Below are 24,977 nucleotides of genomic sequence, written 5' to 3' on the forward strand. Positions count from 1 at the left end.
GTTATACGTAGCCCCTCTTGGAGTAAATTCCAGAGCATGGTAGCTACTCCTGAGAATTCTCACTGGCGGGCATCACATTGTACAGTTTCTTTTGACAAAGCTACAAATAGTGATGATCCTTGAGAGGACCTTAAAGGTCTTGATGTGTAAAGGGCTACCTTATTCTTTAAGTACTCTGGACCATTTTGTTCGAGGACCTTGAAAATCAAACGGAGAATTTTAAATTTAGCCCTGTAAGGTACACTGGTAGCTAGTGTAGCTTTTACAGAAAGGGTGTGATGTAGTCACGCCTCTTGCAGCCTTCTATCAGTCGTGCTGCAGCATTCTGAATTAGTTGGAGCTGAAACAACTCTGTTTGGTTTGGCCAGTGCACAAGGCATTACAGTAGTCTAGTCGTGATGTTATCATGGCATGGACCACTGTGGTCATATGAAGCAGAAGAAGAAAATATCTAAACAAGCTCTTTCCAATACTGAGCAGCTTGGAATGCTAAGCTGAATTTAGCATCCTTAGTCTCTTCTTACCCTTGGGTGAAGGAAAATAAAACAAATGATACAAATAGTCCTCCTAAATCTAATAGGGGTGGCTAGGCCATGTAAATGTTTGTACATAAAATAGACCAATTTAAACACGATTTCTAGCCTCGAAAGGCAACCAATGAATTTTAATATAATAAAGTGAAATATGATCATATTTGGTTAAGCTAAATATCAAATATACCGCAGTATTCTGGACAGTTTGAATCCTTTATCATTGAGATTTAGAGCATCCCCAATAAGCTAAGTCACAACAGCCTAATTACATCAATAGACCAGGGCCGCTGAGGGGGGGAAAGGGGGGGGGGGTCAAAATTCCCTGGGGAGGGGGCCCAGCACCGGGGTCTCTCTCTCTCTCTCTCTCTCCCCCCCCCCCCCTACTCCTGATGGGCCCTGAGTAGTCAGCTCTCCACAGGAGCAAGACAGATAAAACTCCGGCACCGGGCCCCCTCCTTCAGCGCTGCTTTTTGATTGCTTCTATCACTGTGCTGAGCAGCTGCTTTTTCCCCTCAGGCACATGCTCAGTTTTGAAACTGAGCACTCACGATGAGAGACAAGAGCAGGGCAGGCATGGAGTGAAGAGCAGTGCTGGATTCTTCCGCTGGTGGGGCCTCGGTATCCCCGCCAGCCCCAAGGTACCACAGTTGTGGCAGCAGCGATCTTGGGGGGAGGGGGCCGGAAGCGGCGGCGATCGGGGGGGGGGGGCGCAGCGGCCCGGACCCAGCTCAGTCTCTCGACAGCCCTGCAATAAACTAAATTAAGCTGTCTCAAAATAACTACGAGCACAGCAATAGTTTTACGAAAACTGTGAAAACGTTGCAATAGTTCAGTATTCTCCCCACCACCTGATAAACTACCATCCAAAATAGTTTCCTACAAATAAGGCCTCAATTTGCACACCACATTCAGCTTATCATGAATACATAAATGCAAAGCAGGCTATTAGCTATTCTGCTTCTGATGTGGAGAAGTTTTTAAGTGTGCACAATGCAAGAAAATTACCAACAGAAGGCTGTAGAAGGGTTGGTTTGCTATCTGTATGAAGGTTGGAAAGCTAATAAGCTCCCCCTGATCACCCCCTCTTTTCTGTGTTTGATCCAATCCATGGTAGTCTAGCGGCCCCTGCCCCTCCCCTCACTTCAACTCCAACCCGTCCTATCAGCATTTAAAAAAAAAACAGCCCTAGTGTCTAGCAGCACCTCCACCTCTCCCCCCTTCCATCTAACTTAATTTTTTTAAAAATAAATTCCTGGTGTCTAGTGGCACCCATTCCCACTCCCTGACCCCCCCCCCCCCCCCCCTCCATACTCCCACTAAAGAAAAGTCCTTGGTGTCTAATGGCACCCCCAGGACATACTTGGAAAGAGGTAGAAGCATTTCCAATTTGTTTCTGTCTCTGGTGCTGCCATCTTGAAAAATGGTGTGCCTGACCCCACCCGGTGTTTCTGGGGATGCACCAAGTGGGATAGTTGTGCCAAATAAGTGAAGTTTTCCGTAATTCGGTAGCCTTGGTGGAGACATCCAAAAATATACCAAGCAGGGTCAGGTGCCATCATTTTACGAGATAGTGATGCCAGAGGCAGGAGTGAGTGTGCAGCACCCCTGCCTCTTTCCAGGTAAGCCATGACGGGGGCTGGGGAGGAGTAGGAGGTTGGAGGTGCCACTAGACACCAGTGAATATTGTTTAAGTAGTTGTTTTTTTTTTTTTTTTTGGGGGGGGGGGTACTAGACCACCAGGGATTCATATTTTAATGTTAGGAGTTGGGGGGGGGGGGAGGTTGGGTCAGGAGGAGAGAGGGGACCACGAGACTACCAGGGATTACAGGGACCAGTGCAGAAAACTTATGGTTTTGTTTGTTGTTTTTTTTATTTCACCCTTCCTGTCAATGCATGAGCCAGTTGCCCCAGGAGAGGGGGGACACTTTAGCAGTGAGCTGTGGATTGTAATTTGCATGCTCATTCTAACTGTATAGCCACAGAATTTCATCATTAATTTCATAGCAGAAGCTATGCACTGAGCTGTCTCAACTGCATAGCTTTCTGCATCAGTCTCAGAGTAATTGAGTGCCTGGAAGGAAGCTGCTAGAAATGGGGTGCTGCTGAATACTAAGAATAATACTTTATTTGATGATGGAAACAACTGAGTAGTAGGCGGCACAACATCATAAGAGGGTGTGTGTGTGAAGAGCATAGGAATGTTTCTTCTTTGTCCCTCTCTGGTCTGGCCACTGTCATAACATTTCCCTTTGAAAGGTTGGACTGAAGAAGTCCATATGCACACTAAGTGGAAGAAACTTTAATCTGGGAAATTAAGGGGGTCTCTAGCATTAGCGTTTAGCACATGCTTATTTTTAGCACTCGCTAAAAACGCTAGCATGCCTTTGTAAAAGGGGCCCTTATTAGGTAATTTTACTTAGCTGGCCAAGTTACTTTGAAAACTGTTCTAATACTGCCACCACTCTGTCTTTTCTATTATAGCAATGAAATTTAAATATTTGTTTTTTCCTATTTGTAAAGCCCACGGCGGTAACCCTGGATATTCAGTGTGGCTTCTGGCATTGAATATCTGAATATGTGCACTGATTCAGAAATTGGCCAGGCACCAACCAGTATTATTCCCTTACCTTTAATTGTTCAGTTTACCTGTCTTATCTAGATTGAAAGCTCTTTGAGCAGGGATTGTCTTTTGTGTATGGTGTACAGCGCTGCGTATGCCTTGTAGCGCTATAGAAATGATAAGTAGTAGTAGTATTCAGACCAGTGCCCAGTTAACTCGGCATATAAAGTTAGGACAACCATTTTGCTGTCCTAACTTAATGCATTTACTTAGCTGGTTGGCAGGCTTAATATTGCTACTATCCAGCTAAGTGCAGGCTGTGCCCAAGCTCTGCCCCTGGACCACCCCTAACCCAATTAGGGAATAGACTGTTAGTGGAGATATTCAGCACACTACTCTGTTAAGTGCATAAGTACATAAGTAATGCCACACTGGGAAAAGACCAAGGGTCCATCGAGCCCAGCATCCTATCCACGACAGCGGCCAATCCAGGCCAAGGGCACCTGGCAAGCTTCCCAAACATACAAACATTCTATACATGTTATTCCTGGAATTGTAGATTGTTCCCAAGTCCATTTAGTAGCGGTTTATGGACTTGTCCTTTAGGAAACTGTCAAACCCCTTTTTAAACTCTGCCAAGCTTCACCACATTCTCCGGCAACAAATTCCAGAGTTAAATTACGCGTTGGGTGGCCAGCCAGCAAGGTGGGGTTAATCAGGTAGAAGCCTTTCCTGCCCAGTTTAAACCCTTTTGAATTTCGATCCCTTAAATATTTTGTCTCCTATGTTATTTAATTTATATGTCAGTCCACTTTCATTGCTCATCCACATCCTCAGGTATTAGTTTTTAATCATATGCGGATGACTTCCTTCTAATTCATTATGTGAAGGCAATAAATATAGATCTAACGCCAATCCAAAACTGCCTTGAGAAGGTGGCTGACTGGTTAGCAAAGCATAAATTGGTATTAAATCCAGAAAAAACGATAACATCATGGATAACAGGCTCTGGACCTGCTCCAACTTTAATACCTATATTGTTTGGTAAACAAATACCTACGATACAATCATTCAGATACCTAGGTATTATTATTGATTCCTCCTTATCCTTTAATGAGCAAATATATGATATAATAAAAAAATATTTCTATCAACTACGTAAATTACGCTCAATCAGAAATTCATTAGATAAATCATCCCTGCGTACTCTAATTTATGCCTATATTTTATCACGTTTAGATTATTGTAACATCGTGTATGCAGGTGTCTCAAAACTCAATCTAAAACGTCTACAGATGATACAAAATACAGCAGCTCGTATCATCTGTAGAGCGTCAAAATATGACAGGATTACTCCACTATTATATCAATTACACTAGCTTCCAATGGAAGCAAGGTTAAAATTTAAAGTTTTTGACATTAACACACAAAGCTTTTTATTCACTTAGTCCATCATATTTATCTAACCTCATTATCCCTTATACACCAACTCGGACACTTTGGTCGTTGATAGATAATAGACTTGTAATTCCTTCTCCATCCAAAGCTAGATGGGAATCAACACGAACATCGGCATTTTTCTTCCTAGCTCCGTCTCTTTGGAATTGTCTTCTTAAAGAACTTAGGCTTGAGGATTCTTTCACTCATTTTCGCAAAGCTTTAAAAACATAACTTTTTCGAAAGTCAATTGAAACAAACATTTAAAACAGAATAATGGAAAACCTAAATAAAAAAACAATCTTTTATCTTGGTGTTTTTACTAATGTTTTTATTGTTATAGTTTTATGAAATATGTTGTGCTTTCCTATCACCAATGGATTTCAGATTGTGTTTACTGTTTTAATATTATTTTAATGTTGTTTTATATTGTAAACCGTTCTGATTTACCTTGTAATAAGTGACGGTCTAGTAAATGAATAAACAATAAATGATTTCTAGATATACTTTACAAACATATGTTGGCTATTACTTCTGTTGTCATGTCTCTCTCAAGAAATCCCAGAGCGTTTAGCAGGGAAAGCACTTGTACCGATAATTTTCTTTTGAGGATTATTTAACTCCCATTAGACACTTTTGTTTAGAAACGTTCAGATTGTTATGACTCTTGATATAGGTGGTCACTCTGAATCACTGCCGTGTCCTTCTGAACTCCTACTGGTTTGGGGGTGGGGGGTTGTTTTACATAGACCTGGCAGTTTATTTTTTTATTATAACAAACTTTGATCCAAAGTTTCCTTTTTCTACTCCCAAAATTCCTTTTCTTCTAGATCACAATCTAAAGCAAATCGTATTTTCAAGAGGTAAGATGAAAAGGAGAACTGGATTCTTTTGATTTCTAATCTTTGGAATCTATTGCTTCTTTGATAGTTAAGAAATCTTCTAAGTGCCCTTGGTACATTCAATGATTACAGAAACTGAAATAGGAATGTAGTTGGTATGGACAAGCCTGGCTTAAGTCAGGAGAGCTCTCTCAAAAACAGTTGGAGTTTCTCATCCAGACCAGAAGGTATTATTTCAGGTGGTAAAAAAAATTCTTCATTAATTGATTCCTTAGTACAAGCTGTGCCACCTGATGCATATTCACCCTGTAGGAGCAAAAGAGGCCCTACAGAAAGGCACTGTTCTATACTGTGAACCTGACTTTCAAGTTACAAACTCAGGCTAATGTCAGCTCTCGGGCTAAGGCTTGTTAGCATTGTAGGCCCAGTCCTATTGAGCAGTGAAAGAAACATTACTGACATAGCCAATGCTGCAGGAGAGCAAAAGTAACTTCGACAACAAAACCTGTTTACAGAAACTAGTTCAAGACCAATGTGCTCTTGGCACTGCTGGCCCTGTTTGTTCCTTCAAGCCACAACAATGGAAAGTCCCAGATTTATTATTCTGGTCAGCATGGATCCAGGGGCGTAGCCACAGGCGAACCTGCCCAGGCCCAGCCACTTTCCCTCCAGGCCCACCCACCCAACACAGACCTGCCAAGTCTCCCGCTAAACATGCGGCGCCAGCTCCCATTTCCGGCCACCGCTGCTTCGCCTGTTAAGCAGCAGCAGCCGCTACAAAAACAAAAGAGGTAATTTAAACAAGCAAAAATGTTTTTAAAAAGCAAGCGTGGCACCGCAGGCAGCCATCAGGCATTGGCTGTCGGCTCTGCAGCCGCTCCACTCGCCTCTCACGTCGCTGCGCTCCTCCGGGGTCTTACTCCAGGGGCAGTGACGTGAGAGGAGCGGCTGCAGAGCCGACAGCCAATGCCTGATGGCTGCCTGCGATGCCGCGCTTGCTTTTTAAATACATTTTTGCTTGTTTAAATTACCTCTTTTGTTTTTGTAGCGGCCGCTGCTGCTCAACAGGAGAAGCAGCAGTGGCCGGAAATGGGAGCTGGTGCCGCATGTTTCATGGGAGACTTGGCAGGTCTGTGTTGGGTGGGCGGGCCTGGATGGAAAGAAGGGGACAGAGAGAGAGACACTGGATGGAAGAATCGGGAGAAGGGGGGTAGACGGATGGAAGGATGGGGAGAGAAAGAGGGAAAACAGATGGAAGGATGAGGAGAGAAAGACACGATGGAAGGATGGGGAGAGAAAGGGGGAGATGGATGAATGGATGCAGAGAGAAAGGGGAGAGATTGGAAGGATGTGGAGAGAGAAGGGACACTGAACAGAAAAGGGTAGAGAGGGAGAGAGAGACACTGGATAGAAGGAGGGGGAGAGAGACATTTGATGGAAGGATCAGAAGAGAGAGGATAGATGGGTGGAAGGATGGGGAGAGAAAGAGGAAAGAAAGATGGAAGGGTATGGAGAAAAAGGAGACACTGAATAGAAGAATGCAGAAAGAAAGAGGGGAGACTACTACAGGATGGGGAGAGAAAGAGGGGAGACACTGGAAGGATGGGGAGAGAAAGAGGAGAGCTGCTGGATGGAAAGGGGGAGTTGTATGAGATCTTTTTTCCTCCTCGAAGAGTATTAATAGAGTATTAATAGAACTAAAAAATGAACTTGCGGAGCTACTGTTAGAAATATGCAATCTGTCCCTAAAATCGAGTGTAATACCGGAAGACTGGAGGGTAGCCAATGTTACTCCGATTTTTAAGAAGGGTTCCAGAGGAGATCCGGGAAATTATAGACCGGTGAGTCTGACGTCGGTGCCGGGCAAGATGGTGGAGGCTATTATTAAGAATAAAATTGCAGAGCATATACAAAAACATGGACTGATGAGACAAAGTCAGCACGGATTTAGTGAAGGGAAGTCTTGCCTCACCAATCTAATGCATTTTTTTTGAGGGGGTAAGCAAACATGTGGACAATGGGGAGCCGGTTGATATTGTATATCTGGATTTTCAGAAGGCGTTTGACAAAGTGCCGCACGAAAGACTCCTGAAGAAATTGCAGAGTCATGGAATCGGAGGTAGGGTATTATTATGGATTAAGAACTGGTTGAAAGATAGGAAGCAGAGAGTAGGATTGCGTGGCCAGTATTCTCAGTGGAGGAGGGTAGTTAGTGGGGTCCCGCAGGGGTCTGTGCTGGGTCCGTTGCTTTTTAATGTATTTATAAATGACCTAGAGATGGGAATAACTAGTGAGGTAATTAAATTCGCCGATGACACAAAATTATTCAGGGTCGTCAAGTCGCAGGAGGAATGTGAACGATTACAGGAGGACCTTGCGAGACTGGGAGAATGGGCGTGCAAGTGGCAGATGAAGTTCAATGTTGACAAGTGCAAAGTGATGCATGTGGGTAAGAGGAACCCGAATTATAGCTACGTCTTGCAAGGTTCCGCGTTAGGAGTTACGGATCAAGAAAGGGATCTGGGTGTCGTCGTCGATGATACGCTGAAACCTTCTGCTCAGTGTGCTGCTGCGGCTAGGAAAGCGAATAGAATGTTGGGTGTTATTAAGAAGGGTATGGAGTCCAGGTGTGCGGATGTTATAATGCCGTTGTATCGCTCCATGGTGCGACCGCACCTGGAGTATTGTGTTCAGTACTGGTCTCCGTATCTCAAAAAAGATATAGTAGAATTGGAAAAGGTACAGCGAAGGGCGACGAAAATGATAGTGGGGATGGGACGACTTTCCTATGAAGAGAGGCTGAGAAGGCTAGGGCTTTTCAGCTTGGAGAAGAGACGGCTGAGGGGAGATATGATAGAAGTGTATAAAATAATGAGTGGAATGGATCGGGTGGATGTGAAGCGACTGTTCACGCTATCCAAAAATACTAGGACTAGAGGGCATGAGTTGAAGCTACAGTGTGGTAAATTTAAAACGAATCGGAGAAAATTTTTCTTCACCCAACGTGTAATTAGACTCTGGAATTCATTGCCGGAGAACGTGGTACGGGCGGTTAGCTTGACGGAGTTTAAAAAGGGGTTAGATAGATTCCTAAAGGACAAGTCCATAGACCGCTATTAAATGGACTGGAAAAATTCCTCATTTTTAGGTACAACTTGTCTGGAATGTTTTTACGTTTGGGGAGCGTGCCAGGTGCCCTTGACCTGGATTGGCCACTGTCGGTGACAGGATGCTGGGCTAGATGGACCTTTGGTCTTTCCCAGTATGGCACTACTTATGTACTTATGTACTTATGTACTTATTCTTTACTGTTTACCTTGTATCCATATAAGTACATAAGTATTGCCATACTGGGACAGACCAAAGGTCCATGAAGCCAGCATCCTGTTTCTAACAGTGGCCAATCCAGGTCACAAATACCTGGCAAGTTCCCAAAAAAGTACAAAACCTTTTGTACTGCTTATCCCAGAAATAGTGGATTTTCACCAAGTCCAATTTAATAATGGTCTATGGACTTTTCTTTTAGGAAGCCGTCCAAATCTGAAACTCTGCTAAGCTAACCGCCTTTACCACATTCTCTGGCAACGAATTCCAGAATTTAATTACACGTTGAGTGAAGAAAGATTTTCTCCGATTCGTTTTAAATTTACTACTTTGTAGCTTCATTGTGTGCCCCCTAGTCCTAGTATTTTTGGAAAGCGCAAACAGATGCTTCACGTCTACCCGTTCAACTCCACTTATTATTTTATAGACCTCTATCATATCTCACCTCAGTCGTCTTTTCTCCAAGCTGAAGAGCCCTAGCCGCTTTAGCCTTTCCTCATGGGGAAGTCGTCCCACTTTAATAATTCGCTTATCCCTTATTTGTCCTGTTTGTCTGTCCTGATTAGATTGTAAGCTCTGTCAAGCAGGGACTATCTCTTCATGTTCAAGCGTACAGCACTGTATACATCTAGTAGCGCTATAGAAATAATTAGTAGTAATAGCAGTTTTTAGTTGTTCCCTCTTGTTTAAGATCTTGGCACTCTTCCTGAAGTAATATAGCTTTTTAGTATTATTGTGCCTTCTCTCCAGAACTCATTGCCGCTAGAACTAAGGTGGAGACCTCAGTTTCAAAATTTTAAAAAATGGTAAAAGCGTGGCTGTTGAGGCAATGTTTTGATTTGTTAATGGATTAGTTATCACTGGTGGGAGTGACACTCTATCGGAGTGATTGGTTTTTTTCCCTCTTCCCCTTCCCTTTTGTGTCGCCATTTATTGCAACTTGCATTGTTTTACTGGTTAAAGATGTGCTATGTGCATATCCTCCCTTTTTGTGTCTTGTGGTATTTTAGTCTAGTTTTCCTCTTATGTATTAGGGTTTGCTTTTAGACTTTTTTTGCTGCTTGTAAACTGCCCATATATATATATATATATATATATTGTAGAAAGGATCTTTCCCCTCAAAACCCGGCTCCCTGGGGAGACAGGCTGTTTCCAGCACCTTTCAAAAAGTAGCAAGGCTTTTAAACACAGTCCACTTGCAGCAGGGCCTTTCCAAACACAGCCCAAACACAGGGTAGTCAGATACTGGGCGGCACCCAACCCGTCCACTAGCTCCTCTATATACGGCATGGGGTAAGCATCCGTTTGGGAGATCGTATTAAGCTGCCTGAAATCAATACAAAACCTCCATTCCCCTTCAGGTTTAGGTACTAAGACTACCGGGCTGGACCAAGGACTATGGGACTCCTCAATAACCCCAAAGTCCAACATTTCTTTTACTTGGGCAATGACTTCCCTCCTTTTCATCGGGGAGAGTCTATAGGGTCTTTGCCTTACTATCTTACCCGGTTCGGTGACTCTCTCGTGCTCTACCAAGTGGGTACTCCCCGGGCAGGCCGTCAACACATCCTTAAAGCGGTCTAAGAGCCTTCCTATTTCCTTCCTTTTCTCCTGGGATAATTGGGGATTGACTCCGGGCTCTCCGTGCTTAAAAATCTCCCGTATTTGAGGCCCTAACTCCTCGCCCCCCTTTTCTTGCTCACAGGTTTGATACCCTACCCTAGCTACCCAAGGTTTCATTAGATTAACGTGAAAGGTTTGTACCCTACCCCTCTCATTCGCCACCTCATAGGTGAGGGGACCGAGTCTCCTCCTTACCACCCATGGTCCTTTCCACCGGGAGGAGAACCTATGGGGATCCTCCGATATTAAGATCAGGACCCTGTCTCCTGCGACAAATTCCCTTTCCCGTGTCCCTTTGTCATAATACGCCTTTTGTTGTTCTTGGCTATGTTCTAGTCAGTCTAGGGCATATTCTTGTATCCTATCCAACCGACCCCTTAGATCATGTAAATACTCCACCACGGTTTGATCGGTTGGTTCGGGGGGCACCCAGTGCTCCTGGACTATATCTAACATACCCCTGGGGCGCCTACCAAACATTAATTCAAAAGGGGAAACTCCCAAGGAGTCTTGCTTCTTTTCTCAGTAGGCGTACAACACAAATGGTAAAAGCTGGTCCCACCCGGTCCGGTCCGCCCCTAAGGCTTTTTTTAGCATACCCTTTAAGGTGCGGTTAAAGCGTTCCACCATCCCATTAGTTTGGGGATGGTAAGCGGCTGTGCGTATGTGTTTTATTCCAAATGCGTCCCATACCTGCCTCAGAGTCTGGGACATAAAATTCAACCCCCGGTCCGTCAATACTTCTTGGGGAAACCCAATCTCGCAAAAAATTTTTATGAGCTCTCTAGCGATATTCCTTGCTGAAATATTCCTTAAGGGTAGGGCCCATGGGTACCGGGTGGCCATATCCATCACCACCAGCACGTAGAGAAACCCTCTCTGGGACCTTGTTACCGGTCCCACGATATCCATGGCCATTCTCCTACCTGGTTGTTCTACCCTCGCCAGGGGCATTAACGGGGCCTTGGGAGGGAATCTGTCTGATACCTTTTGACAGTTGGGGCAGGACTTACAGTACTTTTCCACCTCCCCATAAATCCCTGGCCAATAAAATCTGGCCAATATTTGGTTTAGGGTAGCTTGAGAGCCCTTATGCCCCCCCAGGGGATGATCATGGGCTAGCTTTACCACCGAAGACCGGAAAGCCCGGGGAACTACTAGCTGTTTCCCGCCCCCCGAGTTCTCCCAGCTAGGCACCTTCCTATACAATATATTCCCTTCCACCAAGAACCCGGGGCCCGCCTGATCCTCACCCTGGTGAGCTCTTTCCCACGCATACTCCAGAGTAGGGTCGTTGGCCTGCTCTCGGTGAAATTGCGGAAACTGTTCCCTCAATTCCTCTGGGACCACTGGTAAGTAATTTTCCCTCTGTACCCTCTGAAGAGCCTCCCTTCTATCCTTCTGTTCTTTTTTCCTCACGGCTTTCCCTTTTCTTTCGCGGCCCGGATCTCCCAGGACTTCGCCCTGAAAAGGGAAGATACCCCCTAGGTCTTCCCCTCCCTCCTCTGCCTCACGTTGAGACTGAGCCCTGGTAGTAACCAACACTTTTCTTTCTCCCATACACTCCCTAAACTGGGGCCAATCCCTTCCTAGGATCATATCCTGGGGTAATCTGGGCAGAATAGCGACCGCAAGCTTTGTGCCTCCCAGGGGTCCATGTACGTTGACCCTGTGGAGGGCATAAGGCGTCTTAGCCCCGTGGATACATTGTATGGACACTTTTCCTTCATAGACCAGCCTCCCTGGGGGTCTCCTCCTCTGTATTTGCTCCCAGAGCCCCTTTGAGATCATGGATTGATCTGCGCCTGAGTCCAACATCGCCATAATGGGAACCCCCTCTACCATAACCTGAGTCAGGTATCGGGGCCTACCCCCTTTTTCCACCCGGGAGATCCAGCCCTCCCGCCACTGGCAATCCTTTTTTAAATGTCCCTGCTTCCCACACTTAAAGCATACCCGATTCCCAAAAGGGCCAGCCTTTTTACGGGGCCCGGCAATTACTTCAGTCCCCTTACTCCAAATCGGGGGCTCTGGCTTGCTGAGGGAAACTTTGGGAGGAACCTCTTTCTCAACCACCCGGGCTTTCCCTCCCTCCAGCTCTGGGGTTCCCCACTGCTGGGCTTCTAGATAGCACTCCAACCCCGAAGTCACCCCCTCCACCGTTTTACATCCCCTCTTTATTAATTCAGCTCTAATTCCTTCGGGAAGCCCCTGAAGGAATTGCTCCACCACCAGCTCCTGCAATACCTCTTGCAGGCTGTGTTGCTCGGGCTCTAGCCATTTCTTCACTAAATCCATCAGTTTATTTGCTACGGCTTTAGGGGGGGTCCCCTTTTCCCATTTTGTGGCCCTAAACTTACGTCTGTAAGCTTGGGTACTGAGGCCATATCTATCCTTAATAGCTTCTTTTAGTCTATCATAATTGGCAGCATCTACTGGGGACAAATCCCTAAAGGCTGCCAATGCCTCCCCGGACAGCGAGGGCACTAACCTCACAGCCCATTGCTCTCTTGGCCACCCTGCCGCCCCAGCCACCCTCTCAAAGGCAGTCAAAAAATCGTCTACATTGTCTTGTTCTGACAACTTCCCCCAGTTAAGTGTATGTAGTGATACTGGTCCTACCGCTCCTCCTCCACCGATCCTCTGTCCATCAGTTCCGACTCCCTCCTCCCGGGGAGCAGCAGCTTCTCTCTGGAAGAAATCCTGTAGCATGTGCAGTACGGGTTGCTGTTGATCCCTTGCGGCGGTCAGGGAGTCCTCGACTATTTTGGCTGCCAGCTCCTGTTGTTTTTGAAACTGCAGCGTCATCCAGCCGAAGATCTCCTTTGGATCCATCTTCACCCCGGCCACCGCACCTGGGGAAAAAACAACAGAAAACCACCTCCAAGTGCGATTACCCCTTTTTGGACGTTGAATTCTTATTTTTTCCCTTCAATCCCCCCAAGTTAGGCCCGCTTACCGGAACCCAAGATGGGTCTGCGCCTTTCTCAGCGTTGGCCCTGACGAGGGCTTCCCCTTCCGTCCGGTTACCGTCTCTCCTCTAGCGACAGGTCCTGTCGAAAAAAGATCCCACCACTGCCACCATTTGTAGAAAGGATCTTTCCCCTCAAAACCCGGCTCCCTGGGGAGACAGGCTGTTTCCAGCACCTTTCAAAAAGTAGCAAGGCTTTTAAACACAGTCCACTTGCAGCAGGGCCTTTCCAAACACAGCCCTAAAGGTAGCCTGGCTTTTCAACCACAGTCCCAAGAAAGTAGCAAGGCTTTTAAACACAGTCCACTTGCAGCAGGGCCTTTCCAAACACAGCCCTAAAGGTAGCCTGGCTTTTCAACCACAGTCCCAAGAAAGTAGCAAGGCTTTTAAACACAGTCCACTTGCAGCAGGGCCTTTCCAAACACAGCCCTAAATGTAGCCTGGCTTTTCAAACACAGTCCCAAGAAAGTAGCAAGGCTTTTAAACACAGTCCACTTGCAGCAGGGCCTTTCCAAACACAGCCCTAAATGTAGCCTGGCTTTTCAAACACAGTCCCAAGAAAGTAGCAAGGCTTTTAAACACAGTCCACTTGCAGCAGGGCCTTTCCAAACACAGCCCTAAATGTAGCCTGGCTTTTCAAACACAGTCCCAAGAAAGTAGCAAGGCTTTTAAACACAGTCCACTTGCAGCAGGGCCTTTCCAAACACAGCCCTAAATGTAGCCTGGCTTTTCCAACACAGTCCCAAGAAAGTAGCAAGGCTTTTAAACACAGTCCACTTGCAGTAGGGCCTTTCCAAACACAGCCCTAAATGTAGCCTGGCTTTTCAAACACAGTCCCAAGAAAGTAGCAAGGCTTTTCGCGGGCTCAAAAGCCTCCGGGTCCCACCCTCTTGGTCAGCCTGTTCTCCTGACCTCCTCCTGCTTGACCCGGGCAGCCCCCTATACCTCCTGCTCTGACTGAGTCAGAGCCAACAGCTCCATGGGTTCCTCTGTGACCTCCTCGGGTTCTCCTTGTTCCATCTCCTCTGGCTCCTCCTCTCCTCTCTCCTCCTCAGGAGCCCAGTCCATTTTCTCCTCTCCCCACCCCTCTTCCAGCTGATTCCCTTTTCCCTCATTAACCGGGCTCAGGGGCTTTTCTTTCCCCGCCCACTTATTCCACCACCTTTTCCACCAAGGTGGAGCCTCAGCTTGCTCCCTTTTTGGTTGGCCTCCTTTTGGAGCTTCTGGGATGTGCACCCTATTTCTCCTCTTTACCAGGTGCTCTCCCGGGGCTTTCTGGGACTTGTAGTTCTCTACTCTTATGTCCTTCTTGGGCAGGATCGGAACCTCCCTAGTGTCTTCTTTCCCTTTTTGGTAGCTGGGGTTCTTCCCCAGTCTCTTTCTTCCTACATACTCCTTCCCATACTCCTTACAATATATATAATATTAGTAAAACAGACCTGTTTCTGAATGAAATGAAACAGGCGCTAGCAAGGTTGTCCTCTAATGGCAATTATGTTTTAAAGGGAACTGTTAGGAGAGAGTATGTGTGAGAGAGAAAGAGTGTGTGATTGAGAGACCAAATGTGTGTGTCTGTCTGTGTGAGTGTAGTGTGTGTCCCATGTCCCCCAATTATGCTCTCTCCCCTGCATTCATCCATATGCAGGCAACGTCCTCTGTGCCCTGCCCCCTCCATGCATCCATGTGCAGCATCTGTCCCCTGGCCCCCTCCCTCCCAGTTTCAGGCCCCCCCTCTGAATTCCAGTGTCCCCTCTCCCATTTCCAGGGGGTCCCCCCCTCTCTCCCTCTCTCCCATTTCCAGGGTCCCTCCCTCCCATTTCCAGGGTCCCTCCCTCCCATTTCCAGGGTCGTCGTCCCTTCCTCCCAGTTCCACGCACCCTCCCTCCGATCTTTAAAACTCATCTTCACTTACCACATCGGGGTTACAGCGAGCGCCAGCAGCGGTACATAGCGTGCAGCCTCTGCCCTTCTCTCTCTCTCTCAGCTCTGGTCCCTCCCTTGTGGAAACAGGAAATGAGGGCGGGACCAGAGCTTACAGAGAGAGAAGGGCCAAGGCTGCACGCTGTGTTCCACTGTTGCCGGCCGCCGTAATCCCGACATGGTAAGTGAAGATGAGTTTTAAAAATCGGAGGGAGGGTGCCTGTAACTGGAAGGAAGGGAAGGGGGGATCATGAAGCTGTGCGTCTTGCTTGATTCTGTTATAAACCCAAAGGCTCTTTTCAGAGCCACCACCACACAGATCAAAGAAAGAGTAAGATGAGTTTGGTTCTTATTAAATGACTTGAAAAGTCTGCTTCTGCACAGTTGCTCCTCCAACGTTCCAAGTGATGTCAGGAGATGGTTACGATCCCAGTGAGCCACATTGGAATGTTGGAGGAGCAAATTATTATATATATATATATATATATTTTTTTTTTTTTTTTTTTTTTTAACAAAAGCCAAGGGCCCAAAATTCAGTACTGTAAACATATACAAACTTATATGCTCTTATTTTGGGAAAAAAATTGTAAGCGGATAACACCGAAGAGACCTCAACATTCGAGGGAAAATACCATATTACTAAGGGGCCCTTTACTAAACTGTGTAGGCGCATATGTGCATCCTTCACGCATCAATTTTGAGCTACCACCTGGCCCAGGCAGTAATTTCATTTTTTATGCACACCTGCTATGTGCGACAGAAAATTTGTCTTTCGCGCACTGCTGACAGGGTGGTAATCGGCATTGTACATGCTCTGACGATTACCGTCCAGTTAACGCGTGAGACCTTACCTCTAAGTCAGTGGGTGGCAGTAAGGTCTCAGGCCCCGAATAGTTGAGTGCCAATTTTCATTTTGCCACTCATCCATTTTCAGCCCCAAAAAAGGGCCTTTATTTTGCAGATACGCTAAAAAATGGGCCAGCACATCCAATACGTGCGTCTCCTCCAGCACAGGCCATTTTTCAGTGCACCTTAGTAAAAGGACCCCTGAATTTGGTGAGAAAAATTACATAACACAACTAGCATCATACCTGCGAGAAAAAATGTTTTGAAAGCTTTACAGAAAAGATAATGGAAGGGCAACACTCTAACAGAAGATTGTAATGGAAGATTGTTCTAAATTGTAAGGAAAAGATCATTCTAATTGTTTTATTCTGAATATTTTTCACTGCAGGATAGTTTTAACTTTAACTTCTAGGTATTCCTTGAAGTAAGCCAATTACTGGGTAAAGACAGAATTTAAACCGAACAAACAATCTTAAATTCAACACTCTAATTGAAAGCCAATATAATGTGACCAGCAGTGGAGAGACCTGCTCGAACTTGCCCGTAGAAAATATTAACCTGACAGTGATATCCTTCAAATGTTGGAGTCTTTCTTGCAATTTAGAAGATATAGTTCTATATAATACTTCTATATAACGAGTTGCCGTAGTCCAACTGCGGAAAAAGTATAGATTGAGTAATAATTCTAAAACTATGTTTACTGAGAGAGGATCTAATTGCCCTTAGTTGATGTAGCTTAAAAATAATTTTTTCACCAAATTATTGATCTGTTGATGTAAAGTTAATCTAGACTGTAAAAGAATGTCCAAGACTCAATCTGTGGCAGTAAGCAGCTAGCAAGCCACTTCCAGCCACAGTCTGACCTAACCCTGGATATTCAATTCTGGTGCATGTGTGGCTCCTGGCATTGAATATCTGGGTATGGCCGCAGAACCAGAAGTTAACTGGGCACTGGCTGATATTCAGACCAGTGCCCAGTTAACTTGTTGCATAAAGTTAGGACAGATGATTTACTGTCCTAACCTTATGTGGCTACTTAACCAATTAGCGCACTGAACATCACTACTGTCTAAATAGACACACTGCCCACGCTGTGCCCCCGGCCGCCCCTAACCTAGCCAGTTAGCGGAGATATTTAGCAGCACTCACCTGTTATGTTCTGCTGAAAATCCCCAGATAGCCCCGAACATTCAACTGAAATGGCCAGAAGCTTCTCCGGGCCATTTAAATAGCTTTGAATATCTACCCACTAGAAATGAACCCAGACTTACCCTTCAGGCAGAAGTTCTGAAGCCTAAGCTGTTCTGGAAGTCTATTCCAGAGAGAAGAATCAGGATATACAAAGGACGTTCAAGTCATTTATGATCATATAAGAGTAGGAGAAGGGATGGCAAGAAAACAGCATTGTAGAGACTATCGACACTTATAAGGACAATCCAGTATCAAAAGCAGAATCTTCAAATGTGTCTGAAAAGTAGCCTTTCATAGCTTAAGGTGTTGTTCTAGGCTAGATGAGGTTACAGTGCTTCAACAGCCAGCTAAACCATTCCCAAGCAAACATTTTACCAGCTGATTCTCAATTCTTAATCCAACTCTTCTTTAATGTAGCAACCATAGTAAAAGAAAATTAATTTACAGTTCAGTTGCTTGGAAAGAATTATTGCCGTCTGCACATAGAGTCCATATCTAGCCACCTTAGAGGCAAGGAGATGGCCAGAACCTCAGCCCAGCTGAGAGGAAAACCTGCAATACTCGACTGACAATGGAACATCAATTAAGGAGCTTGAGTAAGAAGATCTACTTTAAATTACGTCAGATAAGGATGATTAGATCTGTTTTTTTCCTGAGCACTATTGAGTGTTAGTTCAGGCAATAGTCTTGACTCAGTTGGATTACTGTAATGTTTTACATGCAGGGATTAACAGAAATTTACTAAATAGACTACAGTTGATGCAAAACACTGCGGCAAAAATTATTTTTAGGGCTAGGAAGTTTGATCATATAACTCCATTGTTGAGGGATCTACATTGGCAGCCCATGTAGAGTTTAAGGTTGCCTGCTCGGTTTTTAAAATTATCTATGGTTCATTCCCGAGCATCCACTTGTTTTTGTCTATTCCTACTTTTAGATCATCTTCTTGATTTTGCTCTACTTTTAGTGTAGGTTATCCTACACTAAAGAAGTCTTTTTGAAAAAATTTCATGACAGCTCATTTTGCTATCAATCTAGTAAGACTGGAATAATCTTCCAGTATTTATAAGAAGTATGTCCGACTATCTATCTATTTGAAAATAGTTAAAGTATTATTTGTTAAATAGGTATTTAGATTGATTTCCTTTGTTCTATTCTAATTGACTGTTCTTAGTTATAACCCTCTGATTCTCTGTTTGAAAAAGGCCTTTTATATGCTAAGTGCCTTTTTGATTATTTGACTTTTTGAACTGCTTATTGCATGAACAGCACCTAATTATAGAGACATTACACACATATTTAAGTCCAGAAAGTTTTTGAGCACATCGGAAAGTTTTAGATGTGCATGAGGTTTTTATAGGCGTGAGTGTTAGGGTTGACTTACTCGGTTCTGTGATTTGTGAACGTTGAATATTGATTGATTGATTGAAGCACATAAGGGTGTTTTGGTATATATAAAAAAATGTGTTAGAAAAATACCCTAGAGAAGCCCTATGATTGAGAAATTTGTCCACCCTTAGAGGGCTTCCCACCGGGAGGCACCTCGCTTGGGTGAGTTTACATCTCTGAGGACATCTCTATTATCAAAAATTATATATTTATAGCGTGGTCACCCAGAACCATATTAGGTCAATCATTTCACTGTTTTGGGCTCCTAGAGTATGCTTTGGTATGTGTATCCATGAATGTGGGGGCAGAACAGTTTATAAGCAATAAAAAGTAGTTGAAATGTATATACTGACCAGCTTGCAATTTTCCATGAATAGCACAAACATAAATATACACTTGATTCTGCTTGCTATGTAGAGTTCATATATTTACTAATGCAGATATGATTTGTTTTAATTTTCTTTATCCTTTTTTCTCTTTCGCAGAATCATCTGTGGCCTTACTCAGTTCACCAATAGAAATCACATTGCCTTTGCAGCATTGGAAGCCGTTTGCTTCCAAACACGAGAGGTGAGGTTGCTTTCATTCCAGAATTATCTGATTTGTTTATCTGGCACTGCTTTTTTCCGAGGACAAGTAGGATACTGTTTCTACATATGGGTGATGTCATCCAGTGGAGCTTGGGCAGAACACTTCCCAGCAACTTCTAGAAGCGTTTAGAAGACCAGATCGTGTATATGTGCTCACCTACCACAACTGTGCAGGACCAGTCTCTCTCCATCCATGAAGCACTGAGGACATTCTGTGCTGTGCAGTTCTCCTCTCAGCTTTCACCTCAGTTTGGCTTTTGCAGCCTTATTTTCTTTTGTAACTGCTGCACAGGACCACTTCTCCCTACCTTTCTTGTCCCTGTAATTTCTTACTGTTTTTGGCAGTAAGTTTTCTTTATTTTCCACAGCTTGATGGTCCCCTTGAGTTTGATCACTCTAATCAGGACACATTTTTCTTCCTTTTTTTTCTGCCATTCGGCTGTTTGATTTTGCTTCGGCTATTTTCCCCAAGATGTCCCAAAAAACTTCCAGTGGTTTTGTGAAGTGATCCCATTGTCCCAGGACCATATCACAGATACTTATAATTGGCACCTGTCATATCTAGAGCCTGACTGTTTTTTTGTGATCTCTGTCAGAGTCGTGAGGAACAGCACGAAAGTATTTTTAGTGTTAAGAAGTCTGGTCCATCAACTCTGGTCCATCAACTCTGGCATTGGAGGCATCGATGCCCATGGCTTCTGGAGCTGTTTTGGATACCGAGATCATCTGCATTAAGGAGGTGTCCACTTGCCTCAACATTGAACATTAATAGCACCTGCAGGGACCAGGCATCTTCGAATCCCACCCTGAGGACATATAAGGATTTGATGTACTCATCAGTGCTAAGGGATACTGAAGCCGTGCATTGGGCAGGGGCTAAAAAGCTTCAGCACTGGTTTCCTTCAAGTCATGGCATCAGGAGCACTGGGGCATTGGCATCACTGGTGCCTGAGAAGCGTCCACGCTTTGTGGGTCACTTCCCCATCAAGGATTTGGTGTCAGTGTGCCAGCCTCAACCAAGCTGGGACCAGCCATCCTCCGAAGACTTCTTTGGACTTGACTAAGATGGATGAGCTCTTCCTTTGTTAGATGATCTGTTTATACCTTATTAGGCAATACTCTAATACCCTGTTAATGCTATGCCTTATATAAGTGAGGGGTACTCACAGTCAGGGCTGCCGAGAGGGGGAGGCAGGGGGGACAAAATTCCCCGGGCCCGGGCATCCAAGGGACCAGTCTCTTGGCGGCCCTGCTCACAGTGAATACAGCTTTGCTTAGGAATTGAAGTGTGGCTTTTATTTAACTCAAATTAATAGGTACACAGATTAATTAACAAATTTAACTAAGCTCTGATTAAAGAAATATGTAGAAACTTACAATCTCTGTATCTCAGTAAGATACGTTTCCATTTCCATTTTTTACTCTTCTATCCCACATTATCTAAATCAAGTTCGGTTTTATGTGGCTTACAGTGTAACAGAATCAGTTAATGTGGTTTACATAGTAATAAGGAACTTCAAGCAACAGATTTACAGTATAATGGATGACTTACTAAAGATAATGAATCAAATAAAGAACTGTAATCAGGGTTACATAGTAATAGGGGACCTACCTTGACAATTAATCTATTGTGTAACAGTTGTATTTTGTAACAAAAAGGCTACAATCAACAGGTTAACAGCAAAACTAAGAGCTATTGTAACCAAGAGTCCATGGTGTAATAGAGAAACGGACCGAATAATAGTGTAGCTGTGTGTTATTATGGAGAGCAAGATTCAGGATCTGACAAACAGGGAGGTATCGTTGAATCATTTGAAGACTGAATAGAAATAGTAGAAAAAATATATATATATATATTTTTAGAGGGTTTTGATCCATAATTTCGTTTTGCACTGGGTGCAGAAGAATCTCTAATTAATTGCCACAGTTGTATGAGATCTTTTTTCCTCCTCGAAGAGTTATTCTTCACTGTTTACCTTGTATCCATATAAGTACATAAGTATTGCCATACTGGGACAGACCAAAGGTCCATGAAGCCAGCATCCTGTTTCCAACAGTGGCCAATCCATGACACAAATGCCTGGAAAGATCCCAAAAAGTACAAAACCTTTTATACTGCTTATCCCAGAAATAGTGGATTTTCACCAAGTCCAATTTAATAATGGTCTATGGACATTTCTTTTAGGAAGCCGTCCAAATCTGAAACTCTGCTAAGCTAACCGCCTTTACCACATTCTCTGGCAACGAATTCCAGAATTTAATTACACGTTGAGTGAAGAAAGATTTTCTCCGATTCGTTTTAAATTTACTACTTTGTAGCTTCATTGTGTGCCCCCTAGTCCTAGTATTTTTTGGAAAGCGTAAACAGATGCTTCACGTCTACCCGTTCAACTCCACTTATTATTTTATGGACCTCTATCATATCTCCCCTCAGTCGCCTTTTCTCCAAGCTGAAGAGCCCTAGCCGCTTTAGCCTTTCCTCATAGGGAAGTCGTCCCATCCCCTTTATCATTTGTCACCCTTCTCTGCACCTTTTCTAATTCCACTATTTCTTTTTTCAGATGTGGCGACCAGAATTGAACACAATATTCGAGGTGCGGTCGCACCATGGACCGATACAGGGCATTATGACATCCTCATTTTTGTTTTCCATTCCTTTCCTAATAATACCTAACATTATATTTGCTTTTTTAGGCATAGCAGCACACTGAGCGGAAGGTTTCAACGTATCATCAACGACGACACCTAGATCCCTTTCTTGGTCAGTGACTCCTAATATGGAACCTTACATGACATAGCTATAATTCGGGTTTCTCTTTCCCACATGCATCACTTTGCACTTGCTCATATTAAACGTCAATCTGCCATTTAGACGCCTGGTCTCCCAGTCTCGTAAGGTCATCTTGTATTTTTTCACAATTCTCTTGTGATTTAACAACTTTGAATAACTTTGTGTCATCAGAAAATTTAATTACCTCACTAGTTACTCCCATCTCTAGATCATTTATAAATATGTTAAAAAGCAGCGGTCCCAGCACAGACCCCTGAGGAACACAACTAACTACCCTTCTCCATTGAGAATACTGACCATTTAATCCTACTCTCTGTTTTCTATCCTTTAACCAGTTTTTAATCCACTATTTATTTATTTATTGCACTTGTATCCCACATTTTCCACCTATTTGCAGGCTCAATGTGGCTTACAAAAACCTGTTATGGCATCGCCATTCCAGGAGACAATACAGTTGGTGTTACAACAAGATCATGGATGGTGAAAAAAAGATCAAGACAAAGTTATAAAAAGATGACTATCAGAAAAGGGTGAGGTGGTGTGGTGTGAAGTGGTGTAGTGTAATAGTTAAGCTATGGATTCTTATTGTAGGCCTTGTTGAAGAGAGAGGTTTTCAGAGATTTGCGAAAGCTGGTTATTTTCAGGTCAGTTGGCAGTGCATTCTATATCTGCGTGCTCATGTAGGAGAAGCTAGTCGCATGTGTTAGCTTGTATTTTAGTCCTTTGCAGTTGGGGAAGTGCAGATTAAGGAATTTGCGGGATGATCTTTTACCTCCTATCCCATGACTCTCCAATTTCCTCTGGAGTCTTTCATGAGGTACTTTGTCAAACGCCTTCTGAAAATCCAGATACATAGTATCAACCAGCTCACCTTTATCCACATGTTTGTTCACCCCTTCAAAGAAATGTACTAGACTGGTGAGGCAAGATTTCCCTTCACTAAATCCATATTGACTTTGTCTCATTAATCCATGCTTTTGAATATGCTCTGTAATTTTGTTCTTTATAATAGTCAAAAAGATTTATATATATTTCTCCTTTACAGTTTGGGAAGTGGCATAAAAGGTGGATTTGAGCGTCCGTCAGAGCATTTCTGAGCGGAAGGTCGATTAAAGTGATCATGTAGGTAGGGTTAGTCCCTGGAGGATTGTGAAGGCAAGCATTAGTATCTTGATGTTTATTCTGGCCTTTATGGGGAGCCAGTGGAGTGCTTGCAGTAGGGGAGACCTGAAGATCAACAGGCAGCCGTGTTTTAGACGGCTTGTAGTTTTTTCAGCCTCAGATCTTTGCAATCTATGTATAAACCATTGCAGTAGTCCAGTTGAGTTAATGTCAGAGTTTGAACTAGGAGCTAAAGGTTGCAATCAGGAAGAGATTTCTAATTCTTCGCAGCTTCCAGAGCATTCTGAAGGCTTTCTTTGTGACTGGGGTTATTTGGTCGTCAAGTGTCAGGGTTTGGTCGAGTGACTCCTGGGATTTTAAGATTGCTTTCTAGTGGGAAACTTACTTATTTTATTTATTTATTTATTATTTATTTATTTACAAATTTCTAGCCCCCCCCCCCCCCCCCCCCTACAACTAGGCAGATAACAGAATCAACATACACAATCAAAATAAAACCGATGCATAATAAGACAAAGTAATACAGTATTTCAACTCGTTTGGTCAATTGTAAAAGTGTGGTAGGGGAGACGACAGAAGGTGCTTGATTTAACCAAGAATTTGGTTTTCTCTCTGTTTAGCTTTAACCTGAAGGTGGAGATGGAGGTCTCCATTGTGTCTAGGCTAATCCGGATTCTGTCTTTCTCGGTTAGGTTGCCCGAGAAGGGTATGTATGTTATAATAAACACTTTCTTCTGTGAACATTATGATATTCACTCCATTCTTATATGTACCTTTACCAGCCAATCATGGTCCTTCTCCAGGAGTTTCTTCCATGAACACAGAAGAAAAGTACTTGTTTAGCACGTTCGTTTTTTCTTCATCGCTCTCCACAAAGCCGTCCACAGCATCTTTCAGTCTCATAATTCTACTACTACTATTTATCATTTCTATAGTGCTACAAGACGTACGCAGCGCTGCACACTTAAACATGAAGAGACAGTCCCTGCTTGATAGCTTACAATCTAATTAGGACAAACAAACAGGACAAATAAGGGAATTACTAAGGTGGGAGTGATAAAGTATGATTATTGAACAAGTGAGTAAGGGTTAGGAGTTAAAAGCAGCATCAAAAAGGTGGGCTTTTAGCCTACATTTGAAGATGGCCAGCTATGGAGCTTGACTTACCGGCTCAGGGAGTCTATTCCAGGCATATGGTGCAGCAAGATAAAAGGAACGGAGTCTAGAGTTAGCGGTGGAGGAGAAGGGTGCAGATAAGAGAGATTTACCCGGTGAACGGAGTTCCCAGGGAGGAGTGTAGAGAGCGATAAGAGTGGAGAGGTACTGAGGAGCTCCAGAGTAAATGTACTTGTAAGTCAGTAAGAGGAATTTGAACTATATACGGAAACAGATAGGGAGCCAGTGAAGTGACTTGAGGAGAGGGCTAATATGAGCATAGCGACACTGGCGGAATATAAGTTGTGCAGCAGAATTTTGAACAGATTGAAGAGGAGAGAGATGGCTAAGTGGGGAGACCTGTGAGAAGCAAGTTGCAATAGTCTAAGCGACAGGTGATAAGAGTATGGATAAAGGTTCTGGTAGTGTGCTCAGAAAGGAAAGGATGAATTTTGCTGATATTATAGAGAAAGAAATGACAGGTTTTAGCAGTCTGCTGAAGTATGTGCAGAGAAGAAGAGAGAGGAGTCGAAGACCCCAAGGTTACGAGCTGACGAGACAGGGAGGATATGAGTGTTATCCACAGAAATAGAGAATGTGAGAAGAGGAGAGGTTGGTTTAGGGGGAAAGATAGGAAGTTCAATCTTGGTCATGTTTAGTTTCAGATGCCGGTGAGACATCCA

General features: G+C 44.0%; 1 protein-coding gene across 1 annotated transcript in view; it reads left to right on the forward strand.

Moving 5' to 3' along the window:
* Positions 1–24,977, forward strand: part of GK (glycerol kinase) — a 311,446-nt gene that overhangs the window by 235,905 nt on the left and 50,564 nt on the right. The window contains exon 16 of the mRNA XM_030202379.1: positions 19,122–19,206. Coding sequence (XP_030058239.1) covers positions 19,122–19,206 — 85 coding nt within the window. The remainder of the gene's footprint in view (positions 1–19,121; positions 19,207–24,977) is intronic.

This window comes from Microcaecilia unicolor, chromosome 4, assembly GCF_901765095.1.
Source record: "Microcaecilia unicolor chromosome 4, aMicUni1.1, whole genome shotgun sequence".
In the NCBI taxonomy this organism is placed as follows: Eukaryota; Metazoa; Chordata; class Amphibia; order Gymnophiona; family Siphonopidae; genus Microcaecilia; species Microcaecilia unicolor.